This window comes from Garra rufa, chromosome 3 (assembly GCF_049309525.1).
Source record: "Garra rufa chromosome 3, GarRuf1.0, whole genome shotgun sequence".
NCBI classification, from domain to species: domain Eukaryota; kingdom Metazoa; phylum Chordata; class Actinopteri; order Cypriniformes; family Cyprinidae; genus Garra; species Garra rufa.
In genome coordinates, this window is record NC_133363.1 from 40161024 (window position 1) to 40188585 (window position 27562).

Here is a 27562-nt window from a genome sequence, read left to right on the forward strand (position 1 = left end):
TAGGACCCTTGTTGTCTATGGATGGAGGGTCAGAGAGCTCTCAGATTTCATCTAAAATATCTTAATTTGTGTTTCGAATTGAACGAAGGTCTTACATGTTTGGAACGACATGAGGGTGGTTAATACATGACAGAATTTTCATTTTGGGGTGAACTATCCCTTTATGAATACTTAAAGCTGTGCGATCTTGCTTGCGTCCTCCAGTCCTGTAGATGGCGCAGATTCCCTCTGAACATAAAATACACATTTTGATAAACAATGCAAAGAAGAATGGAGGAATCTGACTGTTGAATGTTATCAATAGTAGTTTATTATGGAAGGTCCGGTCATGATTAAAACCGAGAAAGTTTTACATTTAAACAGCTCAAAGGGCAGAAAGGTCCGTGTTGTTCGGGAGCACTATGTGAGGGAACAGGTGCCGTGTGGAAGTGCCCTCTGTCAAGCGGACTGTCATAACGGTAGGGAGAACATCAGCCAGTCAAGCGTCAAATACAACACGAAAGACGTGTTTTATTATTATTATAGTGAATGTATCAGTATGCCAATAGAGCTAGCTAGCTAACAAGAGGTAATCTTAAATTAAGCGGTCTTTACATTCTACACTGAACTATATGTAGCTAGCTTTAGGAATTATTAACTTACATCGACTCAGAAATCTTTGTAATGTGGCTTAATACAGTATTTCTTATTATTGGTGACTAAATGTGGTAACACGCCGTCTAGAATGATGTTAGAATCGATCATCTCATACTAGTTTAGGTTGAACTTCGTGTAGATGTTTAGTAAATGGAACAAACGTGAGTTTACAGGTTGTCCTACTTAACACTTTATTCACCCTACTAAACTGGTAATACTGAGCGAGAATACCTCAAACATTAATTGCAAGATGAGCTACCAAACAAAAGTAGGGTATAGTGGGGGAAAACGCCCCCCTTAAGGAAAATGTGACATTACAGTGAAACAAAACATAAATGTGACTAGAACTGCCATCCCGGTTTTGAGTGACTATGGCAGGAGTTATTCACCAAATATTAAAATTGCTCAGCCTTCATAATTAATTAGTATTTTGACTGAACATATTTTTGTACAAAGGGGGCGTTTTGCCCCAGCAGTGGGGTAAAATGCCCCCTTTATTACCAACCAGTTTTCTTCATAGATCAACAGCAAAATGAACAGACTATAGTTTTTAATCTCTAAAAGTAAAGGCAAGTAATGTATCAACGTGTATATATATATATATATTAATATTTATTTGAGGAATGTCCAAAATATCCAAATTTTTTAACATTTATATTTATACATATAACTAAGCCATGCAAACAAATATGTTGAGGTAATTTTTTTTTTATTGTGTTCAAATATTTTGATTTTACCACCTAGTTATACTGCATTAAGTGTAAAACAAAGGATTTGATAGACAGAAATATGTTATTATAGTAATTATAATAGAGAGAAACTATGCCCTCTGGGGGGCATTTTACCCCTCAGCGTAGGGGGCGTTTTACCCCACAAGCTATGTCTTTTTTTTATTATTATTAATTTTTAAAATACAATTATATTCCTTATAAATAACATATCCTCTCAAACTACAGACTTCACTATTCATCTATTATACATCACTGTGGTATCCTACAGAACAATATTCTCTTAAACACTTGTTTACTAATATCTGAAAATTATAGCATTTTCCATGAAATCCTCTTCTCTTCAAACACGTCGCTGGTGTCAGCTTTTTCAAGGAGATTTGGTTATCACCGTTGTCAACGTAGTGCATAGCAATAGTGAAAATGTATCTTGATTTTCTCTAGTGGTTATTTTGGGAAAAACAGGTAGGGGGGGGGGGGCGTTTTACCCCGGGGGGGCGTTTTCCCCCACTCTACCCTATTTACTGTTATTAAAACATCAGACAGTAAATCTCCTGTAAGGTTCATCCTGCAAATACTGTTTGAGGTACTTTGTGTTGAGGGTTTTCACTTGAGTCACGATTGGGTCAGTTAGCCGAATGCACGGCCATATTGGTGGGACGTTCTAAAACGCTTAATGTGAAAAAACGCTTAACGTGGCTTAACGTACGTAAAAACGACCGGGAAACCCCAAATTTCTGTCAAACCTTACTTGGAACAAACACTAACTACTATCAAAAGAACGAGCCCTTATTCCACCGATAAAATGAATAATATCACGTTAAGCGTTTTCTCCCCCATAGAAGCCCATTATAAGGAAACAGCTTAACGTGGTTTAACGTACCTCAACAGCGACCAGAGAAGACCAAACTTCTGTTAAATTTTACTTATAATAAATACTTGCTGTTGTCAAAAAAACAAGCTCTTACTCAGCATAGATCGCCCCCATAGAAGTCCATTATAACAAACCATGTTAAGCTTTTTCCTTAATGGAGTTCTAGAAAACGCTTAACGTGATATTTATTTATATGCTGAATGAGATCTCATTTGTTTGACAGCAGCAAGTACTTAGGCTATAAGTATTTTTTGACAGAAGTTTGTTTTTCCCCAGTCGTTGTTAAGATACGTTAAACCACGTTAAGCTGTTTACTTATGGATTTCTATGGGGGACGCTTAACGTGATATGCTGAATAAGAGCTCATTCTTTTGACAGCAGAAAGTGTTTATTATAATTAAAATTTTAAGCCACGTTAAGCTTTATTTGTATAATGGACTTCTATGGGGGCGATCACTTTATATGCTGAATAAGAGCTCATTCTTTTGAGAGCAGCAAGTGTTTATTATAAGTGAAATTTAACAGAAGTTTGGTCTTCTCTGGTCGCTGTTGAGTACGTTAAACCACGTTAAACCACGTTAAGCTGTTTCCTTATAATAGGCTTCTATGAGGGAGAAAACGGTTAAAGTGCCCCTATTATGCCTTTTCAAATATGATATTTCATGTAGTGTGTCATGTAGCTGTATGTGAACATAAACTATCTGCAAAGTTGTGACGCCGACAGTGCACTATAAATGAAGTTTTTGTCTAACAAAAAAAAGAGTCGGCTCACATTCGCCTAAACGAGTCGTCAGCAATTCGAATCTTTTTTCTGTAACGGCCACACGTCACGAGCTACACATTTGCGTAATGTCCGCCCACGTTCAATTTCGCAAACAACTTGCCCGCCCACAAACAGTAGGCCTACCATTTTCACGTGGATTAACGTTACATCATGTCAAGAAGACGCCCTGCGCTGTGAGAGTGAATTTGTTTTATATGCCCTTCCGAAAGATGAAACTACCAAGAATGAGTGGTTAACATTAATTTTTTCAACACCTCAGCAGTCCAATGCCAATCTTGTGTTGTGTTCGCGTCATTTTACTGATGACTGTTTTTCCAATCTTGGGGAGTAACGTTACAACGCGAGATTCACCAAACACTTGGTTTTAAAAAATGGATCAGTGCCCAGTTTATTTGGACCGGCTTGCTCCTCTGAACTTCTACCTGTAAGTATGATTAATAATTGATGATTGTATTTTCTAGCGATCGTTCAAAATATGTCTTTGTGTACGTTGGTGTGTAACAACCCCGCACATGTCTTGGTAACCGGCTAACTTGCGTTTCTGTAGTTCTGTTGTTCAGCTGTGAGTGCAATGTAGTATAAAAATTGTGATTGATGCAGCTTGACTGTCTGTCTGCCTTATTAGTTTAAGTAATGATAATGATAAACGATGGCTTAACGCAGTGTTATGGGTTGTACGTTACAGTGTTGAAGTTCACAACGTAGAGGTGTGCCCGGTTCGCTTACAAAAGCAAATTGCAAGCACTTTCCACAGTTATAATATGACACCCACTGAGAAACGTCCTGCTCCAGTCGTGCTTGCAAAACAGTTTCTTGTCGATGTGCCACTTCAACCGTTTCATCGTCAGACTCCGGCTCGAATTGATAGGGTAAAATCGAGGCTATCTTTTCTATGCATTAACAGGTCTCCACAGCTGTCATTCAGTTATGCCAATGGGCGTTTCGTTTTGCGCTGAAGCGGTAGACCAATCCAAAAGGACTGCACCATCTGACCAATCACAGCGGTGAGGGCTCACTGAAAGGAGGGGTTTAGAGAGACTGATTCTTCGAACTGCTTCACACGAGTCGTTTACGAATCATTTAGAAACGGGGTAAAATTAAATCTAATTTTTGAGAAAACTGAAGTGTTTTTTGAACTTGCATACATGTAAACCTGTTTTAAGAGACTATTACAACAATATTAACTACCTTTAACATGGCATAATAGGGGCACTTTAATGAGTAAGTAAGGCTTGACAGAAATTTGGGGTTTCCCGGTCGTTTTTACGTACGTTAAGCCACGTTAAGCGTTTTTCACATTAAGCGTTTTAGAACGTCCCATATTGGTGATACTGTTGTGAATTTTTCTCAGAGACCAGGAGACGTTTGGAAATCTTGAAGCAGAAGTTTCTCTTTATTGAGATCCTAGCTGTTCGTCGCTGCAGTTCTTCAAAAGTCGTCTGACTAATGTCAGATACATTACAGTTTAATATACATTTCCAAGGGGGAGGAAAACATAGAGGTGGAGTCAATCTAAAACAAAGCATGCAAATGCAGTACAGATAGTCAGCCTAGTAGGATTTTCCCGGCTTTGATCTATTTAGCATTCAAATGCAAAGGGGCTAAACAAAAGGACACAGTTGTACTCTGAGCTTAGATTTCACACTTAACTTGAGAAAACCTGCCAGATGTTCAGGAACTGCTTAAAGACATAAGGTTCCTGTCTCAGGGTCTGGTTTGTCTGCTCTTAGAAATCACAACATACATTACTTTTCTGTTTAGGCAGTTATATTGGAATCTATGTTTAACCTTTTATAAATTTGTAATCCTACAATACTCTGTTGTAAACAGAATAATGGATTGTACAGTTAATGTAACATTACAACTGAATACATTGTTCTGCTAATTTATGCTCTCTAAACCACGGAAAAAATATGTGGAAGCTGCTAAATCATATAGAGAACGACTTAGTAAGCAGGACAGGGCGCAATATTTTGACAAGCTAAAGTTAATAGGTGAAAAATATATGTAATAGCGGTATTAATTAAGATATTAGCCTAATATTTCACCTACCTGACCGGAAATGATAAGAACAAACACGAATGTTGTCAGAATTATTGCCCTGGATTGTCCTGGTTCAGTTTGGTCAACCACAAACACCTTTTGTTCCTCAGACAGTTTTTTGCAGTCTTCTCCATTGATTTGTTATAACTTTTAGCAGTCTATAGTACTCCAGAAAATTTTCCCGTTCTGACCGATTAGTAAAACCCAAAACATGACAATAATTGACCATTTTCAGCAGCAATAATTGGCAAAGTATGCGAGTTTAGTTTGGTTTGGTAGCATTGTTTATGCTCCTTGCTGTCAGTGTGGCCGATTGATGATGTGTCGTGAAAACACTCTGTTGTGTTCCCAGTTTAGCTGATACGGCAATAATGTTTTACAATATTATATTGACCATTTGTGCTCCAATAGACAAAAAGGTGCTGTCTGGTGATGTGACCCATTATGTGGTTCCCGATGTGGGAGTGGTTCGGGATTTTCTGGAGATACTGGAGTTCAGAGAACTGCAGGGGATTGTGTTGACCCAGACAGCCTATCAGGCTGTTCAGCACACCCGTGGACGCAGGTCAGTCCCTCAAATATCAATTTGAAATCAGATTTAATGATTTTTAATTAAACCACTTATTCCTAGTAGTGTGTGTGTGAATGAAATAGGAAACATCCGTCAGGGAAATTGGAAGTGTAAGTTTTACAGGTTGATTTTCATAGTTGCATTTTGTTTCATCTTGTACAGGCACTATAACAGACTGCGTGCTTTACTGAAGGACCCTCGCCATGATTGTGTGCTCTTTGCCAATGAGTTTCAGCAGTACTGCTACTGCCCCAGAGACAAGGGTGAGTCTCAGGACAAATGGCATACTAGGTGAGTCCTGACTATAGAGTATTAGTCTTTCTTTGTGCACTGTTTACTTTGAGAAAAGAGTATTGAGAGTATTACTAGACTATAGAGCATGGCTTTGAAAGTCAAAGTCAGTGGGCCTCCCTTTTGATGCAGCTTACCCAATGACACATTGGTGCCTCCCCACACCCATTCACCCCTTTAATTTTTAATAATTTTCAATAGTATAAATACTTTTTCATTTTCATAATTTACAATGTGTGTGTATATAGTGCAACAACAAAACCATACAAGAAAAAAATACAAATAAGCACAAGTGATACCAAACAGGTCCACAGGGAGATGCCAACAAACCACAAACCCTCCTCACTAACCCCTTGAATAATCTCTTCTTCTGCCAACATCTATTATAAAACACTCACAGACCTTTACTAGTGCAAATTCAATCTGTATTTCGCAAGAGGAAACACAATTGTAGTAAACATAACTTTTCCAAAATACTGCATGTGTTGATGTGATTAATAATTTATTAATTAAAATATATTTTACCACTTTGCACGCCTTCTCTGAAATGCTCTGGCGCCCCCCTCGATAGGCGCACTGCACACTTTGAAAACCATGGCTATAGTGTAAAAAAGTATTCAATTTGAATCAACCTCTAAAGTATAAAGTCATGCACTTTGACTTTCAATAAACAATAGAAGCATGCAAGTGTAATTCAACTTTTGATTTGAAATTTTTGAGAAGTGACGCTGCTTCATTGATTATATACAGTAGTCAACATTTGAAGTGGATCAAAATGCTGACTACTATATATTCACTTTATAGACCTAACCTGCAGAATTGTCACAAAAAAAAGAGTTAATAATCATTGTATTTTAATGTGTGAAAATGATATGCATTCTGTTTCAGAAATGTGTACAATGCAGCAGTTTGGTACTACAATCATCTAGCTGGACTCCAGCCAGTGGTCATGATTACAGAAGATAGTGAGGCTATTTCAGAATTTAGTGCCTCAAACTGTGGAGTTTATGTCATCTCAACTCAGGTATATTATTTTATTTTATTTCCTGTGAATATTCCTGTAAAATTTTCACTAAATTGTATAACTGATTGTTGTTCTAGCCTCATTCCTCTTCCTATGACTCTCATGTGGTTAACTGTTTCCACATATACCACCAGTCAACAGTTTTTGAACAGTAAGATTTTTTATATTTTGAAAAGTCTCTTCTGCTTACCAAGCCTGCATTTATTTGGTCCAAAGTACAGCAAAAACAGTAATTTTAAAAAAATATTTGTATGTGATTTCAAAGCTGAATTTTTAGCATCATTACTCCAGGCACATGATCCTTTAGAAGTAATTTTAATATTCAGATTTGCTGCTCAGAAAAACATTCATTATTATTATGATGTTGAAAACAATCTGTTTGTTTGACAGATAGAAAGTTCTGAAGTACAGCATTTATCTGAAGTAGAAATCTTTTGTAACATTATAAATGTCTTAATCATCACACTTGATCAATTAAAAGCATCCTTGTTAAATAAAAGTATTAATTTCTATCATTTCTTTTCCCCCCCAAAATAAATAATAATTATACTGACTCCAAGCTTTTAAATTATATAGTGTTTTTAATGTTAAAACGTTTTTTTTATTTCAGATAAATGCTGATCTTTGGATCTTTCTATTCATCAAATAATCCTGAAAAGTACTCAACGGTTTTAAATATTTAGCTTTGATCACAGGAATAAATTACATTTTAAAATATATTCAAATAGAAAGCAGGTATTTTAAATAGTAAAAATATTTCAAAATGTTACTATTTTACAGTTTTTTTTCTGTACTTTGGATCAAATAAATGCATGCTTGGTGAGGAGAAGAGACTCAAAAAACATTAATAAGCATACTGTTCAAAAACTTTTGACTGGTAGTGTAATAAAATATTTTGTTTCAATAATCTATTTTTCATGTTCATTTATTTATTTAGGATAATGTATGATCAATCTTTTAGGGTTTATTTTGTGATAGTGCTGATTATACATTACTTATACATATGTTTAACTTTAACAAGCTGGGTTTAGTCTGTTTTGAATTTCACTAATGTGACTTAAGTGCAATTAATGAGACCATTATACTTGTCCATTGGTAACACCTGTGAATTCTATTGTAGGAGTACCTTTTAGGTTTCTGGCCAGACCTGCAGGCCGCCCATGATCTGTACAACTCCATTGCTCAGACTCTTCAAGAGCGAGAGAGTGAGGGAGTAGAGAAAGTGTACACTGAACACCTGCCTGCAGAGGTGCTGGAGGCTGGTATAAAATCTGGCAGGTACATCCAGGTAAGTGCCCCTTCCCTCTGTTGTTTAAATCAGGTTTCTTAGTTGGTAGTCACTTATGGAAACTACTCTACATTCCAACCCACTCCGTTCACTTAAAGGGCATCCTCAGTGTGAACAAACATCGAGCACAGCATGAAGCTTTTGTCCGTTATGAGGGTTCAGCCAGCAAAAATACAGGTTGTTACCAACATACTTACTGATTACTTACACTCTTATTTGTACTGATGGTATTATGGTCTGTTACCTTTGATTATATCTGTGTGATCATGTGTTTTTAGAGCTAAATAGTGATGTACTGATCAACGGAGCAAAACATCGTAACCGGGGGGTGCATGGAGACGCAGTTGTCGTAGAGCTGTTGCCCCGCAATGAGTGGAAAGGCAGGACTATGGCACTAACAGAGGGTCAAGGGGAGGAGCAGACACTGGAGGACATACAAAGTCAGCCCATGCCCACAGGTAATCATTGGTCTACGACATTATAGTAGAAGAACAGAATGTGAAGATTGACTGATACACATGCAGACAGATAAACACATATGCACTGCTGTCCAAAAGTCTGAGAAGCACTGTTGAAAATGCTTTTATTTAGAATGTAATAATTTTTAAATATGTGACCCTGGACCACAAAACCAGTCATAAGGTTAAATTTGACAAAACTGAGATTTATACATCATATGAAAGCTCAATAAATAAGCTTTCTATTGATGTATGGTTTGTTAGGATAGGACAATATTTGACTGAGATACATCTATTTGAAATCAGAAATCTGAGGGTGCAAAAAAATCAAAAAGACTGAGAAAATCACCTTTAAAGTTGTCCAAATTAGGTTCTTAACAATGCATATTACTAATCAAAAATTACATTTTGATGTATTTACAGTAGGAATTTTACAAAAAATCTTCATGGAACATGAACTTTACTTAATTTCTTAATGATTTTTGGCATAAAAGAAAAATCAAAAATTTTGACCCATGCAATGTATTTTTGGCTATTGCTACAAATATACCCCAGCGACTTAAGACTGGTTTTGTGGTCCAGGGTCACATATATGTACTTTTTAATTACTAATTAAATTATGTCTTTGAGTGAAAATAGCTGTCTCCTCTCTTTCCTGTAGGCAGGGTGGTGGGTATTCTGCAGAGGAACTGGAGAGACTATGTTGTGACGTTTCCTCCTCTTGAGGAGGTGCAGTCACAGAGTCGAAATTCACAAAAGATTCTGGTTATTCCATGGGATTACCGCATCCCTAAAATCCGTATCAGCACACAGCAGGCTGAGGCTTTGAAGGTAGAGATTTATAATAATTATAAATGCAATATGTGTTTCAATAAATGCTAGATTAGCAGACCCTTTTTGCAGCAAGTTTAATGTTTCCGTTATTGTTGACATTCTGTTAGTCCTCAAAACCTTAGTAGAAAATTAGAAATTAATTGCTGAAGAATTAGAAATAATTCCTTTTATTCAGAAAAGATAAAGGTAAATATATATTTGTTACAAAATATTTTTTTTTATAAATTTTTCTTTCATTTCTTTTTATTTAATAAAAAATCCTGAAAAAATGTAAAAAATTATTATTAAAATACAAAACAGTTCATCATATTTTACAATAGTACTTTTGTATATACTGTACTTTTGTTCAAATAAATGCAGAAATGGTCAGCATGAGATATTTAAAAATCTTAAATCTTACATGGCATCCTTCTCTGTGTAGGATCAAAGAGTGATTGTGCGTCTGGATTCGTGGGAAAGCACATCTGTTTACCCAAATGGCCACTGTGTGAGGGTGCTGGGGAAAGCAGGCGAGCTGGAGACTGAGATTCAGACCATTCTGTTGGAGAACTGCATCCATGTGCCACCATTCTCTGAGGCACAGGTGGGGTTGTTAAGTCATTTCAAATGTTTAAACTGATTTTTGCCTCATGAGAAGAGTGTATTCCCAATAGTAAAGCCTTCAAAAAAGTACAAGGTGTATACTATACAAATCAGTGTTTTGAATGTTTCCTTAGTTGCGAGAGATGCCGGTTAACACAGAGGAGAACCCGTGGCAGATGGACCGCAGTGAGGTGTCCTCTCGGCGAGACCTGAGAGACACGCACCTGGTTTTCAGCATCGATCCCAAGGGCTGTGAGGATGTGGATGATACCTTGTCTGTGCGGACTCTGCCTGGGGGGAAACGGTTAGAGCTGGGTGTCCACATTGCTGATGTCACATACTTTGTCAGGGAGGGCTCTCTTACAGATCTAGAGGCACGGTCCAGGTATGAAAATTTGCCAAATATTCAGAATATAATGGTGGATTACTAGTGTATATTATTGCTTAGTGTATTTATTATGATATATTTATATAATTGTTTTGTAGTCACACTAATAAAGAATAGGGGTCAACCGAATATTGGTGCTGGTTTTAAGCATTTTTATTGGTCATTTATATATATATTAGTGGTGGACATAGATTCATTTTTTTAATCTAGATTAATCTCACTGTAATCTTGGAATTAATCTAGATTAATCTAGATTAAAATGGCTAATTTGAATTCTGCCGAAGGCATTCAGAATATGTGTGCTACCCAAATAATGACTAAAAGTAAGTCTTTGAGAACGGGTTTCTCAAGCCAGGTGGTGCATTAGACCAGGGGCTCATCTCCTTTTTCCAAAATGCATCTCAAACTGCTTGACAATTGCATTTACAACACAATTAACTATACAAACTTGTGTAACCAACTATTCCTACACTGCATGTACTTCTGCGTAAAAGGCTGCGCGACGTGCGCGTTGCAGTTAAATACACAGACGCGCACGGGCATGGATTTCTGCGTGCATAGTCTTCGGTTAAACTGCGTTGCTTTTAGAAGCGTCAATTCAGTTGTTGCATATAGTTTTTGTTTGTTGCATATAATGTCTTTATTTCGTTATTATCAAAGTAAATTATAACTCAAATTTGAGATTTTACTGGGGCATAGCAGATTTTCACTGGGGCACGTGCCCCAGTAAAAAGGGTCTAGCAACGCACCTGCCCTGAAGCAAACCCGGTGGCTTCATAGCTGCATCCATGTTAGCACATCACGTTTGATGTGGTAATTTCACAGTAGGCATAGGCATACACACAGGTTGAAGACTCGTTCTCGCCCCCTACAGTGCAATTCGGCTAGGTGTACATCCATGCTAAAATATCAAGGTGAAAGTCATCATAGCTTGCGTAGTTTAGACCCAGCTCTCAACCCAACTTTGAGAATAGATTAACGGCGATATTTTTTTTATCGCCCGATAAGAGTCTCACGTTAACGCAGCACGTTAACGCCGATAACGGCCCACCTCTAATATATATATATATATATATATATATAATCAAAATATTGGTTATTGGTCTACTTGATCTGTAATAACCAGTATCACCATCAGCCCTGGAAAACACATATCGGTCGACCCCTAATGAAGAATAATGATAGTTCAAAATTTCAGGGGTTGGTAACATTTTTCTAATGTATTTGAAAGGCATCTCTTGTTCACCAAGACTGTTTATTTGATCAATAATACAGGAGAAAAAAAATATTGTAAAATATTATTAGTGTAAAATAACTGTTTTTAATCAGTTTGAAAATGTAATCTATTTTTGTGATGGCAAAGCTGTCTAAAATGCTGATTTGGAGCTTAAGAAATATTTCTAATTTTTATATTATTATCAATTTTGAAATATATTTTAAATAAATATATTACACATTTTAGGACATTTGAATAGAAAGTTCAAAAGAACAACATTTATTTGAAATATGAATCTTAACATCGTAAATGTTTTACCGTTGACTTTTTCAAAACTATTTTCAAAAGTGTCCTCGCTAAAAGTGTCCTTGCTTAATAAAAGTATCAATCTAAAAAAATCTCAAGGCCTATTTACACCAAGAATGATAAAATTCTGTTCATAAAGACACGTTGCAGTTTTGTAGTCTGCCACTTTAAATGTTTAAACTCAAGTCAGGTGGATTCTGATTGGCTGACAATGTCTTCATCATTTATCAGCTGGAATTTTTTTTTAAATGATATATTTCCTTCCTGTGGTTACAGTTCTAAACTTTATAGTTGGCATTATTGTTGCAGAATGATTTAGTGTATAATGTAACAAAAGCTTTTTTATTTTAGATAAATTCTAATCTTTGGGTCTTCGTATTTATCAAAGAATCCTAAAAAATGTACTCAACTGTTTTAAATATTGATAGTAATAATAAAAATGTTTCTTGAACAGTAAATCAACATATTAGAATGATTTTTGATAGATCATTGAAGACTGGAGTAATTATGCTGAAGATTTAACTTTGATCACAGGAATAAATTACATTTTAAAATAAAATATATTCAAATAGAAAACGGTTATATTAAATAGTAAAAATATTTCACAATTTTAGTTTTTGTTGTACTTTGGATCAAACAAATGCAGGCTTGGTGAGCAGAAGAGAATTCATTAAAAAACATTAAAAATCTTACTGTTCAAAAACTTTTGACTGGTAGTGTATACATTAAACAAATCTCTCTTTTTTAAACCCAGGGCAACCACTTACTACCTGGCTGACCGCAGGTATGACATGCTGCCAGCAGTGCTGAGTGCTGATCTGTGCTCCCTCCTTGGAGGAGTGGACCGGTGAGTAACACACAAACTTTCCCTACTTTTTGAGACTTAAAAAGTGACCTAATATGCTTCTGGAATCAGTGTATTTTATGTCTGCATTCTGCGACTTTAATAGAAACTAACAAGGAATCTCTCTATGATATGTTCCAGATATGCCATGAGTGTGCTTTGGGAGCTGGATGCTGAGACTCTGGATGTTTGTACGGTTTGGTACGGTCGCACTCTAATCCGCTCCTCCTATCAACTTCACTATGAGCTGGCCCAGAGTCTGCTGAATGGCGAAGAGGTTGAGGTACCTGAGCTAAGCCAGCTCAAGGGTTCACAGCAGGACCAGAAAATGGTTGAACTCTTGCAGGCCCTAGAGACCCTGACGAGGGTGGCTAGACACCTCCGTGCACAAAGAGATAAGGGTGGTGCTCTGGAGTTGGAGGGGGTGGAGGTGAGGGCTCAGCTAGATGAGGAGAAGAACATTACAGCCCTTGTGCCCAAACAGCCTCTAGAAGTTCACGAGACTGTGGCAGAGTGCATGATCTACGCCAACCACTGGGTGGCACGCAAGATACAGGAGAGCTTTCCACACCAAGCTCTTCTGCGTCATCACCCACCACCCAAACAGGAGTTCTTCAATAGCCTCATCCACTGTGCTAAAGCCCGTGGCTTCAGCATTGATACAAGGTAAAAAAAAATTTAGAAGAAAATTTCAGACACCACTTATAGGCTTTTGCATCCAAACTCTTCATATATAAATAAATATAATGGCGCTTTTCCACTACACAGTACCGGCTCGACTCGGCTCGGCTCTGTTTGGTTTTCCACTGTAAATTGTACCTATACCTCCACAATAGTACCTGGAGCGACGCTGCAAGAAACTGCCGTGATGTAATCTTCTACGCGACACACACCCGCTGTCTGCACCTCCTCGTTTGACCACGGCGTATTCTTCCGAGTTGCCATAATATGTAATGGATTGGATATGTCACGCAATCTCTGGCCAAACTTTTTAAAAAATGACGGGGTTATTCTGGATACTATTGCTGGCGCGTGCAATGATTACGCAGTGAATAGTGACGTTTCTCTCTGACCAATCAGCAGTCTGCTGTGTTTTCACGTCACATTTAGTATCGCCTCAGCTCGCTTGGAGCCTCGCCGGAGGTGGTACGAAAAAAAGTACCTGGAAGCCGGTACAGGTACAACTTTTACACAGTGGAAAACCAAACAGAGTCGAGTCGAGTCGAGCCGAGGCGAGCTGGTACTGTGTAGTGGAAAAGCGCCATAATAGAATCATTTTTGGATCAATATGGTCAAAGATAGATTGCATACATGCGTGTATATTTATGTTTGTCTGCATTGCTTAAACTAGGTCAAACAGAGCACTGGCCGATTCTCTGGAACAAGCGATGGATCCTCAGGACCCCCTAGTGAACAAGTTATTGAGAATGATGGCCACCCAGGCAATGTCTAATGCCCTTTACTTCTCTACGGGAGCCTGTCCAGAAGAACAGTACTATCACTATGGTACATGCTTTTCATCCTGTCATCATTTCAGATCGTTTGTAACGTCATTATTACAGAATACAGATTTAAACAGAGTAGAATCTGGTTGCTCATTGTTGTTACTGCTGTAAGCCAAATTTTTGTAGCAGTAGTATGAAATTTGACCATGACCTTAATAAATAGTTCACCCAAAAATGAAATGTTGTAATCATTTACTCACCCTCATGTCATCCTAAACCTGTATAAGTGTTTGATTACTAGCATTTTTCAAATATCTTTTTTTATGTTCAACAATAAGAAACTTACAGAATTGGAATGACATGAGGGTGAGTAAATGATAACAAAATTTTCATTTTTAGGTCAACTATCCCGTTAAAACCTCAATAAATTTGGTCAAGTTGCCTGCTAGAACGAAGAAAAAGATGAAAGCCTAAATCAGCTCTTGCTGTTTGTGTCATTTCCAGGTCTTGCTCTGGATCGATACACTCACTTTACCTCTCCAATCAGACGCTATGCTGATGTATTAGTTCACCGGCTACTCATGGCTGCTATTCAGCTGGATGAGGAAGGATCACTAAGCAAACCCTTGGCCAGTAACAAAGAACTTGAGGAACTAGCTCAACATGTCAACAATAAAAACAGAGTAAGTTGGCCATTAGCTTTTGTATCAATATTTCATTGTATTAAAGGTGGCATGTCATAAAAATCTGACTTTGTCCGTGTGTAGGTGCTATAATGAGGTCCCTGGTGCATCTACCATTTCAGAAAATGTGAAAAAGAACAACCCCCTTGACACAGGAAAGGGATCTTATTATAATATTACCGCCCCTAAATCTGCACGTTTCCAGCCACGGTGCCACAATTGTGTTTTTGCAAGTGACAACAATGTACAAGTTCTAATGCTATGGCAAAAGTTGGAGGAAAGCATGTTAACTGTTTTGCCGTTGGCTGCACAGACGAGCACAGAATCCTATTTAGAATCCCAGCCTCAGAGGAGACAAGAGAGCAGTGGATTTATTGATTTATTTACTGTATATTACGCTGCTGCCACACAGATCTAATATAAACTTGTGATTTCTTTCCCAGCTGTTTACCTTCACAGACATAACAGACTGTAACATAAACTTGTGTGTATTTGACAGTTTAAGCGCAAGAAGACATGAAAGAGATTTAGTTTAGCACTAAAACTGAACAGATGCTTTTTGGCAGAGTATCTGAGGTACTAGCTGTAAAGGCACAGCCCTATTCTGGAAAAGGGGACGGGAAGCAGCAGCTCATATGCATTTAAAGAGCCATGCATGAAAACAGCCTGTTTCTGCTTCCACTCAAAATAGGCATTTTCAAAATGATATAATAAAATTATCTGTAGGGTATTTTGAGCCGAGACTTCTCAGACGCATTTTGAAGACACCTGAGACTTAAATTTCATATTATAAAAAGAAACATAATAGGTCTTCTTTAAAACTACAGTAAAATAATTGTCACTTCCTGCACTCTCTGTTTGTGTGACAGGCGGCACAACATGCACAGAAGCAGTCCACGGAGCTCTTCCAATGCCTCTACTTCCGAGACAAAGACTCAAACACAGATGAGCGTTGTGTAGCTGATGCTGTGGTCTATGCTGTCCGAGCTAATGGTTTTCTGGCCTTCGTACCACAGTAATGACATATTACTTAGTGTTTGGACCAAAGCTCCTTTATAGCTTCTGAGTATAATGTGGACATTATGTTTAATTTAAAGCTGCTGTAACACTTACCTATTCACACAGGTATGGTTTGAAGGGAGCTGTGTACCTTAAGGATCGAGAAGGGAAGGTGGTCAGTGTCGATGAAGATGGAAAGTGCGAGTGGAAGGCTGGGACCTTGCAGAGATACCCTGACAGGATCAGCACCTGCACCAGCACTGGAACTCATACATTTTACCTCTTTAACCATGTTACAGTAAGTACATACTTTGTTTGTAGCACCTTTATTTGGACTAGGGATCATACAAAATGCATGTTATTTTTTATTTAGTACTGAGTAAGATATTTCCAATAAAAGATGTTTACATATAGTCCACAAGAGAAAATAATAGTTGAATTTATAAAAATGACCCTGTTCAAAAGTTTACATACACTTGATTCTTAACACTGTGTTGTTACCTGGATGTGATAGTGATAGTTGTTCATGAGTCCATAGTTTGTCCTGAACAGGACAAATCCTTCAGGTCCCATAAATTCTTTGGTTTTCCAGTATTTTTTTGAACCCTTTCCAATAATGACTGTATGATTTGCAATTAATCTTTTCACACTGAGGACAACTGAGGGGCTCATATGCAACTATTACAGAAGGTTCAAACGCTCACTGATGCTCCAGAAGGAAAAACGATGCATTAAGAGCCGGGGGTGAAAACTTTTGAACAGAATAAAAATGTGTATATTTTTGTATATATGTACTTTTTTCTTACTTTTTTCAGAAAAATGATTTTTCTGAAGAGTAGCAGGCAGTTTAACTTGACAAACAACTTCAAACAAAACAAAACAAAAAAACAGCTGTGGTTATTCAGTTAACAACACAGTATTAAGAATCAAGTAAACTTTTGACAACTAATAAAAAAAATAACATGCATTTTGTATGGTCCATCTTATTTTGGTAAAATAACGAACATTTTGCAGATTCTGCAAGGTGTATGTAAACTGTTGACCTCAACTGTATGAGTCTGTTACATCCTCTTCATCATGTTTTTCTCCTTCCTTTTGTGCTTGTCTTTCACCGCAGGTTCGTATATCTGTACAACCGTCTCGTTGCCATACCGACACCTTATGTCTAGAGCTTATCAGCAACAAGCCCCATTGCGCTGTGCAACCCGAGTCACAGCCAGCTGGTCGCGGTCGATCTGAGCTGGTTCAGGAGGTGGTGCGCTTAGCAGAAGAAGCCTCGCTGCAGGCAAAGGAAGAGAGGGGGAGGAAGTCCAAACTGAGCAGGGAGGAAAGGCAGTTCAGACAGAGCAAAACACCAAACCTCTATGTCCTGTTACAGGAGATCAGTGAACTTGCCCTGCTGGATCTGTCCATCTGTCAAATCACAAATACAGAGGAACAGACTTGCACTGCATCATCTTAGATTTGTACTGCTGTTTCTACGATTGACTAGAAGGCTTTAGAGATGGTTTAGAAATATGTTCCATGGACTTTTCAACAAGAATGAGTTATACTTACTCAGGATTTATGAACACTGACTTCTTTGATTTGTCCAATACATGATTTCACAAGGGAAAAAGGTCCTCCTGATACTGTTTCCCAAAAATAATCTCATATATTATCATAAATAACATGTTTTAGACCTCTCTTTTGCTGAGAAATCAATAAACTGATCCGGTTCTTCACCTTAGTTTTCTGTTAAGTCAGTAGCTTTATATTTTAAGACCAGCTTTTGGACTGCAGATACACTTTAGATATAATCTTCCTGTGTGGTATCAAGTTTTATTCACCATGAGGCGAGTGAAATGAACATTATTTAAGAGAAACCAGCATGTAACAAATATTTCCAAGATGTTTGCATTTGTTACCACTTTCCATTTTGATCATGTAAAAATGTTAAATATTTTTACGAATAAAATGTATTTTTGTACGTCACCAATGTTTTTATGATCCACATTTCTTTTTCTTTTATAATGCGAGTGCGAGACAATCATCTTCACTAAAGGCTGGAAAACACTACACAACTGACCCAGATTTTTGCCCCAATTTAACGTTAACACTAGTTGCACAGAATCTTGAGCTAAAATACAAAAAAAAGAACATCTTAACAGAAACATATTTACAGGGTTCTGACGGCTCATGGAATTTCTGGAATATCATGGAATTTTAAAAAGTCAGGGAATTTTATTTTTTTGTCTAGGTCATGGAATATCAGCGATTTTTGTTTGTTGCTTTAAATTCTATCAAAATTTAATTTTTCTTATACTGTTTTTTTTAGCACGTTTCTGCATTTTGCCTATTGTTATATTTGTTTAGGCCATTTTTCATCGCCATTTTATTCCCTTCCTGCTCATCAACTGCCAATCACTCACGTCAAATGCAGTCACCAGGCTGCACCTGTTAACTAAGGCAATCATGCCAGGATAATTAAAATTGAAAAAGTTTTGGCTACAAAATTCCCACTTCAACGATTAGGTGTTAAAAGTAGATGATAGAAAAGAAAAAAAAACTGAATGTGAAGAAATAAAAAGAATGAATAATGAACTTGATTACAAACAGAAAATCTTTCAGATTTGACATTTGGCTTAGAGCAGGAACCCTGTATTTATTTTGTTGTGTCCGGATTGACTGTGATGTGATTGATGTTTTTTTTTTTTAAGAAGTCTCTTCTGCTCACCAAGTGTGCATTTATTTGATCCAAAGTACAGCAAAAACAGTAAAATTCAGAAATATTTTTACTATTTTAAATAACTGCTTTCTGTTTGAATATATTTTAAAATCTCATTTATTCCTGTGATTTCGAAGCTGAAATTTTAGCATCATTACTCCAGTCACATGATCCTTAAATCATTCTAATATTCTGATTTGCTGCTCAAAAAAACATTAATTATTATTACTATGTTGAAAACAACTGAGTAGAATTTTTTTTAGGTTTCTTTGATGGATAAAGTTCAGAAAAACAGCATTTACTTCAAATAGAAATCTTTTGTAACATTATAAATGTCTTTATCATCACTTTTGATCAATTTAAAGCAGGTATTAATTTCTATAAATTATTTTCCAAAATAAATATTATACTGACAAGGGTTTTCTACATCAACATTTTTACTCAGAAAAATAAGAGAACAGGGATAAACATAACAGGCAGTAACATTAGAAGGTGATGAGAAACTGACATCATTTTCAAAAAACAGAAATGGTCAACCTCCAAAAGCTTTCTTTGTCCTGTAGTATTGTGTGCTAACTTGAGAACATTATAATAAACTCCAGCCAACATTACAAGAAAGTGGTGATTTTATTCTCAGGTTCGCACTGAGCTTACTTTGAGCCTGAGAATAAAATGGAAAATGTCTTGAATATGAGCAATTATATTTCAAAATCCTCACAGAGGATAAAAGATGATATGACAAAATGCAAGCAAGCTGATTTAGATGTATAATTTATGTAGAAGACCCTTAGTGGTAATCAAGCCATGTGTTGGCATTGCAAAACATGCCAATGAGCTGCAAAAGATGTTTGGCATATGACCGAGAAAAATTTGTAAGATTAAACCTGAAAAAGCCTGACTGACTGCAGTTGCCCTTCCTAAAAATACTGATATTATAGTCATTTTGGTACGAACAAGGAGAATTGGTTCAATCCTCATCATCATCATCAACTATTCCATTTGCAATTGGACTAGCACACTCATTATCATATAAAGGGGAATTCTGAAGAGCAGCTGGCTTTTGTTTAAGTGGCGTTTGGGATGAGGTGCCCTGATCGAAAATGCCCTGATTCTCTTGACTGAGGTACTGTCCTGAAGAACTGGTTGATGGTTCATCTGCATCTGCCTGGATGGATTCTGGGGAAAAAAAAAGAAACACATAGTCAAACAAAAATTAGATTAAAGCAACTAAGTCTATATGCATAACAGTGGAGCCTGATTTTTCTTTCCAGGACTAGAGGCACATGAGAGAGCTTTCATTCAGATCATAACACACCACAAAAACACCCACATGATGGTGATTACATCAAGACATTAAAGGGATAGTTCACCCAACAACGAAAATTCTGTCATAAATTACTCACCCTCATGTTGTACCAAACCCGTAAGACTTCGAAACACAAATTACGATATTTCTGATGAAACTCTGAACCTCCACAGACCTTGCTGATGTTACATGACAATTGTTGTCAATGTTCTTGGTACCTTTCCAGATGTTGAATGTGGTAGGAATCTTGCTGATTCTATGGAGGGTCAGAAACTTTTGGATTGTGTTCTGAAGATGAATAAAGGTCTTACGGGTTCGGAACGACATGAAGGTGAATAATTAATAACCAAATTTTAATTTACTCCACACACCTAACTGTTTCTGCTTCGCAAGTCTCCTCTCCAGAGCCAACCGTTTGTTGAGTTCTATGCGCTGCTGCTGTTCCTCAGTGAGAGAGGGTGGAGCAGGAGTAGAATGGACAAACAGATCTTCAGGGAAACCTTCATCTTCAACTGGTTCAATTTCTTCCGGTACTCGGCCCTCTGCCTCTTCTGAAAAGGGAGTAGAAAGTCAATGAATTTTTAACCTGTTGCTTTTAATGGTAGTGTAAGAAAGCATAAAGTAAGGCAACATTACCAGTGTAGTCTTCATGTGTTATTGGCATGTCCAATCGAATTCGTTTTAAACATGTCTAATAGAGGAGGGAAAAAAAAAAGTACAGCATTAACAAAGAATGCACAGACTGAGTTTTTTTTTAATGAGGTCTATGCTTCCTGGATTAAATAGTGTTCACACAGGATGCATTCTTGCATTGATTAAACAGAAGGCGTTCATATGTGCTTTAATTCCTATGTACTGTTCTTAAAGTTTAGTTCACCTCCAGAACAAAAATGTACAGATAATGTACTCACCCCCTTGTCATCCAAGATGTTCATGTCTTTCTTTCTTCAGTGGTAAAGAAATTATGTTTTTTGAGGAAAACATTTTAGGATTTCTCTCCATATAGTGGATATGTATGGTGCCCCCAAGTTTGAACTTCCAAAATGCAGTTTAGACACTGCTTCAAAGAGCTCTAAATGATCCCGGCCGAGGAAAAAGGGTCTTATCTAGTGAAACAATCAGTTATTTTCAAAAAAAAAAAAAAAAAAAATTGACAATTTATATACTTTTTAACCTCAAATGCTCATCTTGTTTTCAGGCCTGATAGTGGAAAAAATTCCTGAGCCTGAACTTTTTTTACCCTTGCCCCCCGAGGTGAGTGGGGTGGAGGTACTATGTATGCGACGCACTTTTAACACATAACTTGTTGGTTCAGTTCAGTCAGATAAAGGTTTTTTTTTTTTACAAAAAAAGCTTATAGATTGGCATTTCAGCCTTTATCCCATTAAAATGAATAAATCAAGTATATAATGCATAACATTTATTTAAAACAATGTCCTAATTGTTTAGATTTTTAGAAAGCACATTAACTTCTTTCACATTTACAACTCTGTGTTTGCATAAAAAACATTGGTCGAGATTTGCAATAATCTGACCAAAAACAGCTAAAAATTTGGACGTGCAAATTAATTCTATGTCACGAGGGGGCGCTTTAGGAGCGCTGAAATATTACGGTTTCCCTAAGAATGCAAGTAGGGCTCGCTGCAGCCTGCGGTGGACATCCAACCCCGCCCACATCCATGTGTGACGTCAGACACCACGCCCACGTCAATGCGTCATCGTGTGACTCCCCTCCCCATCGGTAGCCTTAAAGCGGTGCATTTCAAAGTACTTCACGAAATGTATCCATGTAAAGTAGCTCTTTCTAAATTCATGGACATTGATAATACCTGCAGTTTCTGTAACACACATGAATTATAATTGTGAATTGTCTCTTAGTTTTTGGTCTGATGTTAGCATCTTTCTATTTCTGCAAAGAAATGTTAATTATATTCTTTCTTTAAAAGAAAAATGATTGAGTACGTTGTTAACTTTTACATTTTGCAAGGCAAATATTATATTCATAAACAGAAATTTGCTAAATGCATACCCAAAATGTAATTTATTTTTATCAGAAATAGAAGTTTTGAAAAAGTCTTTAAAACAAATGAATACATTTGTTGTTACATTTCACGGAGACCTTTTTTTCTGGTTATGCTCCCACAATATAATTTTTGTATATGTAAGGGAAAAAGAAGAAAATTTGAACTATTGTTTAGTTGTTTCTAGGTTTTAATTTAGTTTTAATTTATTTACTTTTTATTTATACGTTTATTTATTTATTTTTCTCTCTATGGTATTAGTTTATTTTTATTTTTTATTATTATTGTTCCCCCTCTTATTACTTATTGTATTACTGTATACAGATTAAGCTTTTATTTTGTGTATCTGGATTTCTATTTCAATATTTTTGTAATGTCCAATTATTCTTTAATAAAATAATAAAAAAAAAAGAATCCCGATGTTGTACGCATGTGCAAGAATGGCGTAAGTATGTTGTATCGGGGATGTAAACAAAACAGTTTGTATTAAATAATACAAATTAAACCTAAGTCACCTTTCATATGGAACTAATTACATTCAAACAGCCGGTAAAACGCTTGCTTTGGTTGATTAAAGTTAGGAAAATGGTAATTGGTAATAAAACATTTAAACCTTACCCTATTTGTTTGTGTAATGACATAAATTCATGTTAATTATAATCGATTTTGACATAGCTTAGACAAGGTCCGATTTAGACGGACAATTAAGTTTTGTTATTGTAAAAGTAACACTTAGCATATTTTCATTTTCATCTAATTCTCTAAAGATATGTCCACAAATGTGAACATTGCTAATCATATTATCACTATTTTAATATGTGTTAACACTATTTAATATGTTGGAAGTGTGACGTGTTTGAACATGGGCGTGGCGTCTGGCGTCACACTTGGATGTGGGCGGGGTTGGATGTCCACCGCAGGCTGCAGCGAGACGCTACTCTAAGAATGGCTGAAAGCAAAGCAGCATTAACGCTGTTTTATCAGTCATGAAATGAAAATGCCAACGACACGTTTCTGAGGACAGTCGCTTCCCTTCAGATACATTCATATAAAGACAACAGTGCCGCATTTTGACTTTGAAAGTGCAGTGAGCATATTTATTCAATGAAATCATTGCCTCTTAAAGTTTAATCCAGCTCTATCATGATTCTCGTCTTTCCGTCCCCAACTGTAAGACCTCTTAAAATAATTAATCCTCTTCTTTTACTAATTAAAATATTTACCACTTTTTATGGCCTTAAATTTGATACAACTAAATTGAGTTTTAAGGACCCCATGAGCCCTCTACTTCAGGATAGCCGTCGGGCAGCCGGTCAAATAATGTTGGTAGCCCGACTGGAAAACCCAATAGCTCCGGGACGTCGGGCTAGCGATTTTGCGAGCCCTGTAAATATGCCTTTATCGAAATCCTTAATGTCTTCCCCTGGCTTCATAAACATATCCATGAATTACGGTTTGAGTTGCCAGTAGGAGACAATTGTACAGTATGGGAGCTAAAAACACCTTCGCGCATGGAGCATTGCCTTAACCTGTATCAATCTATTTGACAAAGACACAAGGCCCGCCCCTTCCCTACTTCTGATTGGCTCATCGGCTAGAATGTGACTTGTTTGAGTCGTTGAGCGTCAAGCTGCTCTCTGACCTGCCCATCTCAGAGAAATGACAGATCAATATCCGCGAACCTGATTTTTTTTTTTCCCCGCAGCCACAGTACGCCGGAAATCCGGCGTGGTGCCGAAACGCTATCACCCCTGTGTTTTGTCTCGGTGATACGCATGCGTAGTCTGTTTAATCTGGGTCAATACAGTTAGGGTATGTCGAAGAACTCCCGTTTCATTTTCGTTTGATCTTCATGGTATGTTCACTTTGTAAACACATGGTCTGTACTTCTGTAGCAATGTAGGACGATTTTGAAGTTGGGGAAGAAAACGAAATGGGAGTTTTTGACATACTCTAACTGTATTGACCCAGATTACACAGACGAACATTTGAGGTTAAAAATTCAATTTGTTTCGAAAATAACCGATCATTTCGCTAGATAAGACCCTTCTTCCTCAACTGGGATCGTTTAGAGGCCTTTGAAGCTGCATTTAAACTGTATTTTGAAAGTTCAAACTTGGGGGCACCATACACATCCATTATATGGAGAGAAATCCAGAAATGTTTTCCTCAAAAAAAAAAAAAAAAAAAAAAAAAATTCTTCACGACTGAAGAAAGACATGAACATCTTGGATGACAAGGGGGTGAGTATATTATCCGTAAATCTTTGTTCTGAAAGTGAACTAATCCTATAAAGCACACATTTAACATAAAAAAAAATCAAGAAAAAAACTGAGACATGAGCATAAGACATAAACTAAAAAGCAGACAGAAAAAAAAAAATCCTGTGTAAACAGCCACCAGCTAAGCTTGAATCCGCCTCAAGATAAAAAAAGTCATTAGTGCCAGACATCTTACCTGAACTTCTTTCTTACTTCCTAGATTCTCAACTTTATCAATGAACTCCTCAAACTGCATTTTAGGATGTAGGCGATGTGCCCAGTTCTCCATTTTTTGCAAGAGGAGCTTTAGGTTCTCTGCCTGAATCAGAAATAAAATAAGATGGTGAGCACTGACAACTGTACTGACATGTAACATAGATTGATTTATTTATATACATAAATGCTGGAACAACAACATCTACAATCAAATAACAAAGAATTCAGGAGCATTTTGATTTCACACACAAATGCCAAGGATGAAAAAAGAACCATTACCTCGTGCCCTTTGCCTTTGAACTTAACATCATCAAATAAAGTACGCAAAGCTGGAAGACCCTTCTCAGAAATCAACCTGAATGAGAAAAGAGATGGAAGTGGTGAACTGTAAACACTGGAGAAACAAGTCAGTAGTCAAGTCAAATTTATTAATAGCACTTTTCACAATAAACATTGTTTATATTATCTAATGTTATAATATCTTAACTTTATAATATAGTTCACATTTTCTGACGCTATATAGTATATCGCATAGTATATACCGTTTGTATGTGAATAAAGTTGGACATACTTATATATCCAACTATATATGAAGATCCGGGTAGCAATATAGTTAGATTTTGCAACTAAAAAAAAAATAAAAAATAAAAAAATAAAAATCAGGTAGATGAGATTTACTAGTGAACCGGAAGTCTTGCCCATAAGCTTACTTCCGCGTTGAAGAATAAGGTGGATAAACAATCATGCAGCCGATATTTGCTATATAGTATATATTGCTTTTCAGGAGTATACTGTATGTACACAGGTAAAGTCTGATAAAAACAAAAATGATTAATTACCAATTAACTGCCATCTGGTTTAGTACCTGTTTGCATCCAGTTTAGGCCGAGGCCTTGTCACCGTTCGTCTTTTTGCCACTGGCACTTCTGCTAGTTTTGACACTTCTCCTTCCTCCTCACCTAAAGACAAAACAATATGGGTTTCATCCTAATGTAAGATTAAACTTCATAGAAGATCCTGCTATGTACGGCAGGAAATATGCAGCATTGGGACAGTAACATATGAGCATTATTTATTATTAAAATGGTAAAGAATGAAAAACAGACCATCTCCATTGCCAAACGGATCCTCCTCGATGTCTCCCCGACCAGGCGATGATGGAGGAGGGAGAGGAGGAAATCTCTCGTCCACTATGTTCTCATAATCTGGGATGTCAAGCAGGTCATTTTCTAGCGGATCGAGCATGGTGCATGGGATCCTGTAGACAGATAGAAGCATATGATCAATTCTAGAACATAAATACACTTTCATTCTACTTCCAGTGCTGTTCAATTCAATTAAGTTTAGATATATTGGATGTTTTTTCTCTTTTGTGTTTGTGAACAGGTAGACTTAGTAATAAAAAAAACATTGAACAATAAATTTTCTTTTAATTTAATATAAAACTTCCTATTATATTTTAACTAAATTATTTTTTAAATTATGAAATTAAATGCATTTATACACTACCAGTCAAAAGAACTGGTATCTTTTTTTTTTAAAGAAGTCTCTTCTGCTCATCCAAAATACAGCAAAAACTATTTTTTACTATTTAAAATCAATATTCTCTATATGAATATATTTTAAAATGTAATTTATTTCTGTGATTTCAAAGCTGAAATTTTAGCATCATTACTGCAGTTACATGATCCTTTAGAAATCATTCTAATTTGCTGCTCAAAAATAAATAAATATATTATGTTGAAAACAGCCAAGTACAGTTTTTCAGTTTTTTTTTTGATAATTAGAAACTTCAGTACAGCATTTATCTGAAACAGAAATCTTTTGCAACATTATAAATGTCTTTATCATCACTTTTGATCAATTTAAAGCATCATTGCTACATAAAAGTATTATAATTTATAATGTCCCCACCCCTCTCAAAAAAAATACACTGATTTTAAGCTTCTGAATGGTATAGTTACAGAAGCTTTTAATTTCAGATAAAAGCTGATCTTTGGATCTTTATATTCATCAAAGAATCCTGATTTTTAACGGTTTTAAATAGTGATAATGATAACAATAATGATTCATGAACAGCAAATCAGCCTATTAGAATGATTTCTGAAGGATCATGTGACACTGAAGACTGAAGTAATGATGCTGAAAATTCAGCATTGATCACAGGAATAAATTACATTTTAAAACATATTTAAATAGAACGCAGTTATTTTAAATAGTAAAAAATATTTCACCATATTACTACTTTTGCTGTATTTTCAATCAAATAAATACAGGAATGGTAAGCAGAAGACAATTATTTAAAAAATACATTAAAAACCTTACGTTTCAAAAACTTTTGACTAGTAGTGCTCAATTTCAAACAAATCCTATATGTGGTCAATTATTTTTCATTAGTAATATTTTAGTAAAAAACAAACAAAAAAGCCTGTCACTACAATATTGCTTCTGTAAAGCGATATTCCAAAGAGTTGTTTACAAACTGAAATTCAATCATAAACTGCCTCAGCATTTACCTTACTCAATTTGTATCTTTGTACTGTGGCAGATACGTCCACACAAAAGTAACGTTAAATAAACAGTATAAACCATAATTTAGTAATTGGAAGTCATCCTTATATTAGCACACATACAATCATAGTTTAGTTGTAGAACTGAACGAATAAATGTAAACGTGGACGAGAGTTGTTTTACTGTCACAGCATTTTGGCGCCACACAATGTCAATCCGCACACCGACCTCGGTTTCGCCCATGTCTTAATATCAAGCCCGACCAATGTCGGTGTAAATTTAGTGTAAAGCTGAATATCATTGCGGGTCCGTCGAACTTACTGTATATGTGCTGTCAAAGGACGAAACTTCAACTCCGAGCGAAACACGAGATCATCAGCACGGAGAACAGCCAAAGTTTCTACCGGCGGCTTTCTCTTCAGCCAATCAAATCTCTGCTACGTCGTACGTCAGTGGTTCTCTTACGTCGCTGTTCGCGTGGCTGATGAGAACTGCGACGTCTACCGGCACGGAGAAATCAATGGCAGGTCAGACTTCCACAACAAA

The 27562-nt window shown here is 36.5% G+C and overlaps 2 protein-coding genes across 2 annotated transcripts; one reads left to right on the forward strand and one right to left on the reverse strand.

The window, feature by feature from the left end:
• The first annotated feature begins 273 nt into the window (after positions 1–273).
• Positions 274–17968, forward strand: dis3l (DIS3 like exosome 3'-5' exoribonuclease). The gene is made up of 17 exons (XM_073837058.1): positions 274–458; positions 5477–5630; positions 5799–5927; positions 6816–6951; positions 8072–8239; positions 8338–8416; positions 8518–8697; positions 9359–9528; positions 9953–10114; positions 10248–10498; positions 12778–12870; positions 13009–13533; positions 14219–14373; positions 14817–14995; positions 15865–16010; positions 16121–16292; positions 17112–17968. The coding sequence occupies exons 1-17, from the start codon at positions 314–316 to the stop codon at positions 17454–17456; spliced, it is 3189 nt and encodes a 1062-aa protein (XP_073693159.1). The 5' UTR covers positions 274–313; the 3' UTR covers positions 17457–17968.
• An 855-nt stretch (positions 17969–18823) lies between these two features.
• tipin (timeless interacting protein) lies at positions 18824–27425 on the reverse strand. The gene is made up of 8 exons (XM_073836147.1): positions 27338–27425; positions 25612–25763; positions 25371–25464; positions 24785–24860; positions 24486–24608; positions 20644–20698; positions 20379–20558; positions 18824–19877 (listed from the first exon to the last, which is right to left on the reverse strand). The coding sequence occupies exons 2-8, from the start codon at positions 25748–25750 to the stop codon at positions 19669–19671; spliced, it is 876 nt and encodes a 291-aa protein (XP_073692248.1). The 5' UTR covers positions 25751–25763; positions 27338–27425; the 3' UTR covers positions 18824–19668.
• Positions 27426–27562: the final 137 nt, after the last annotated feature.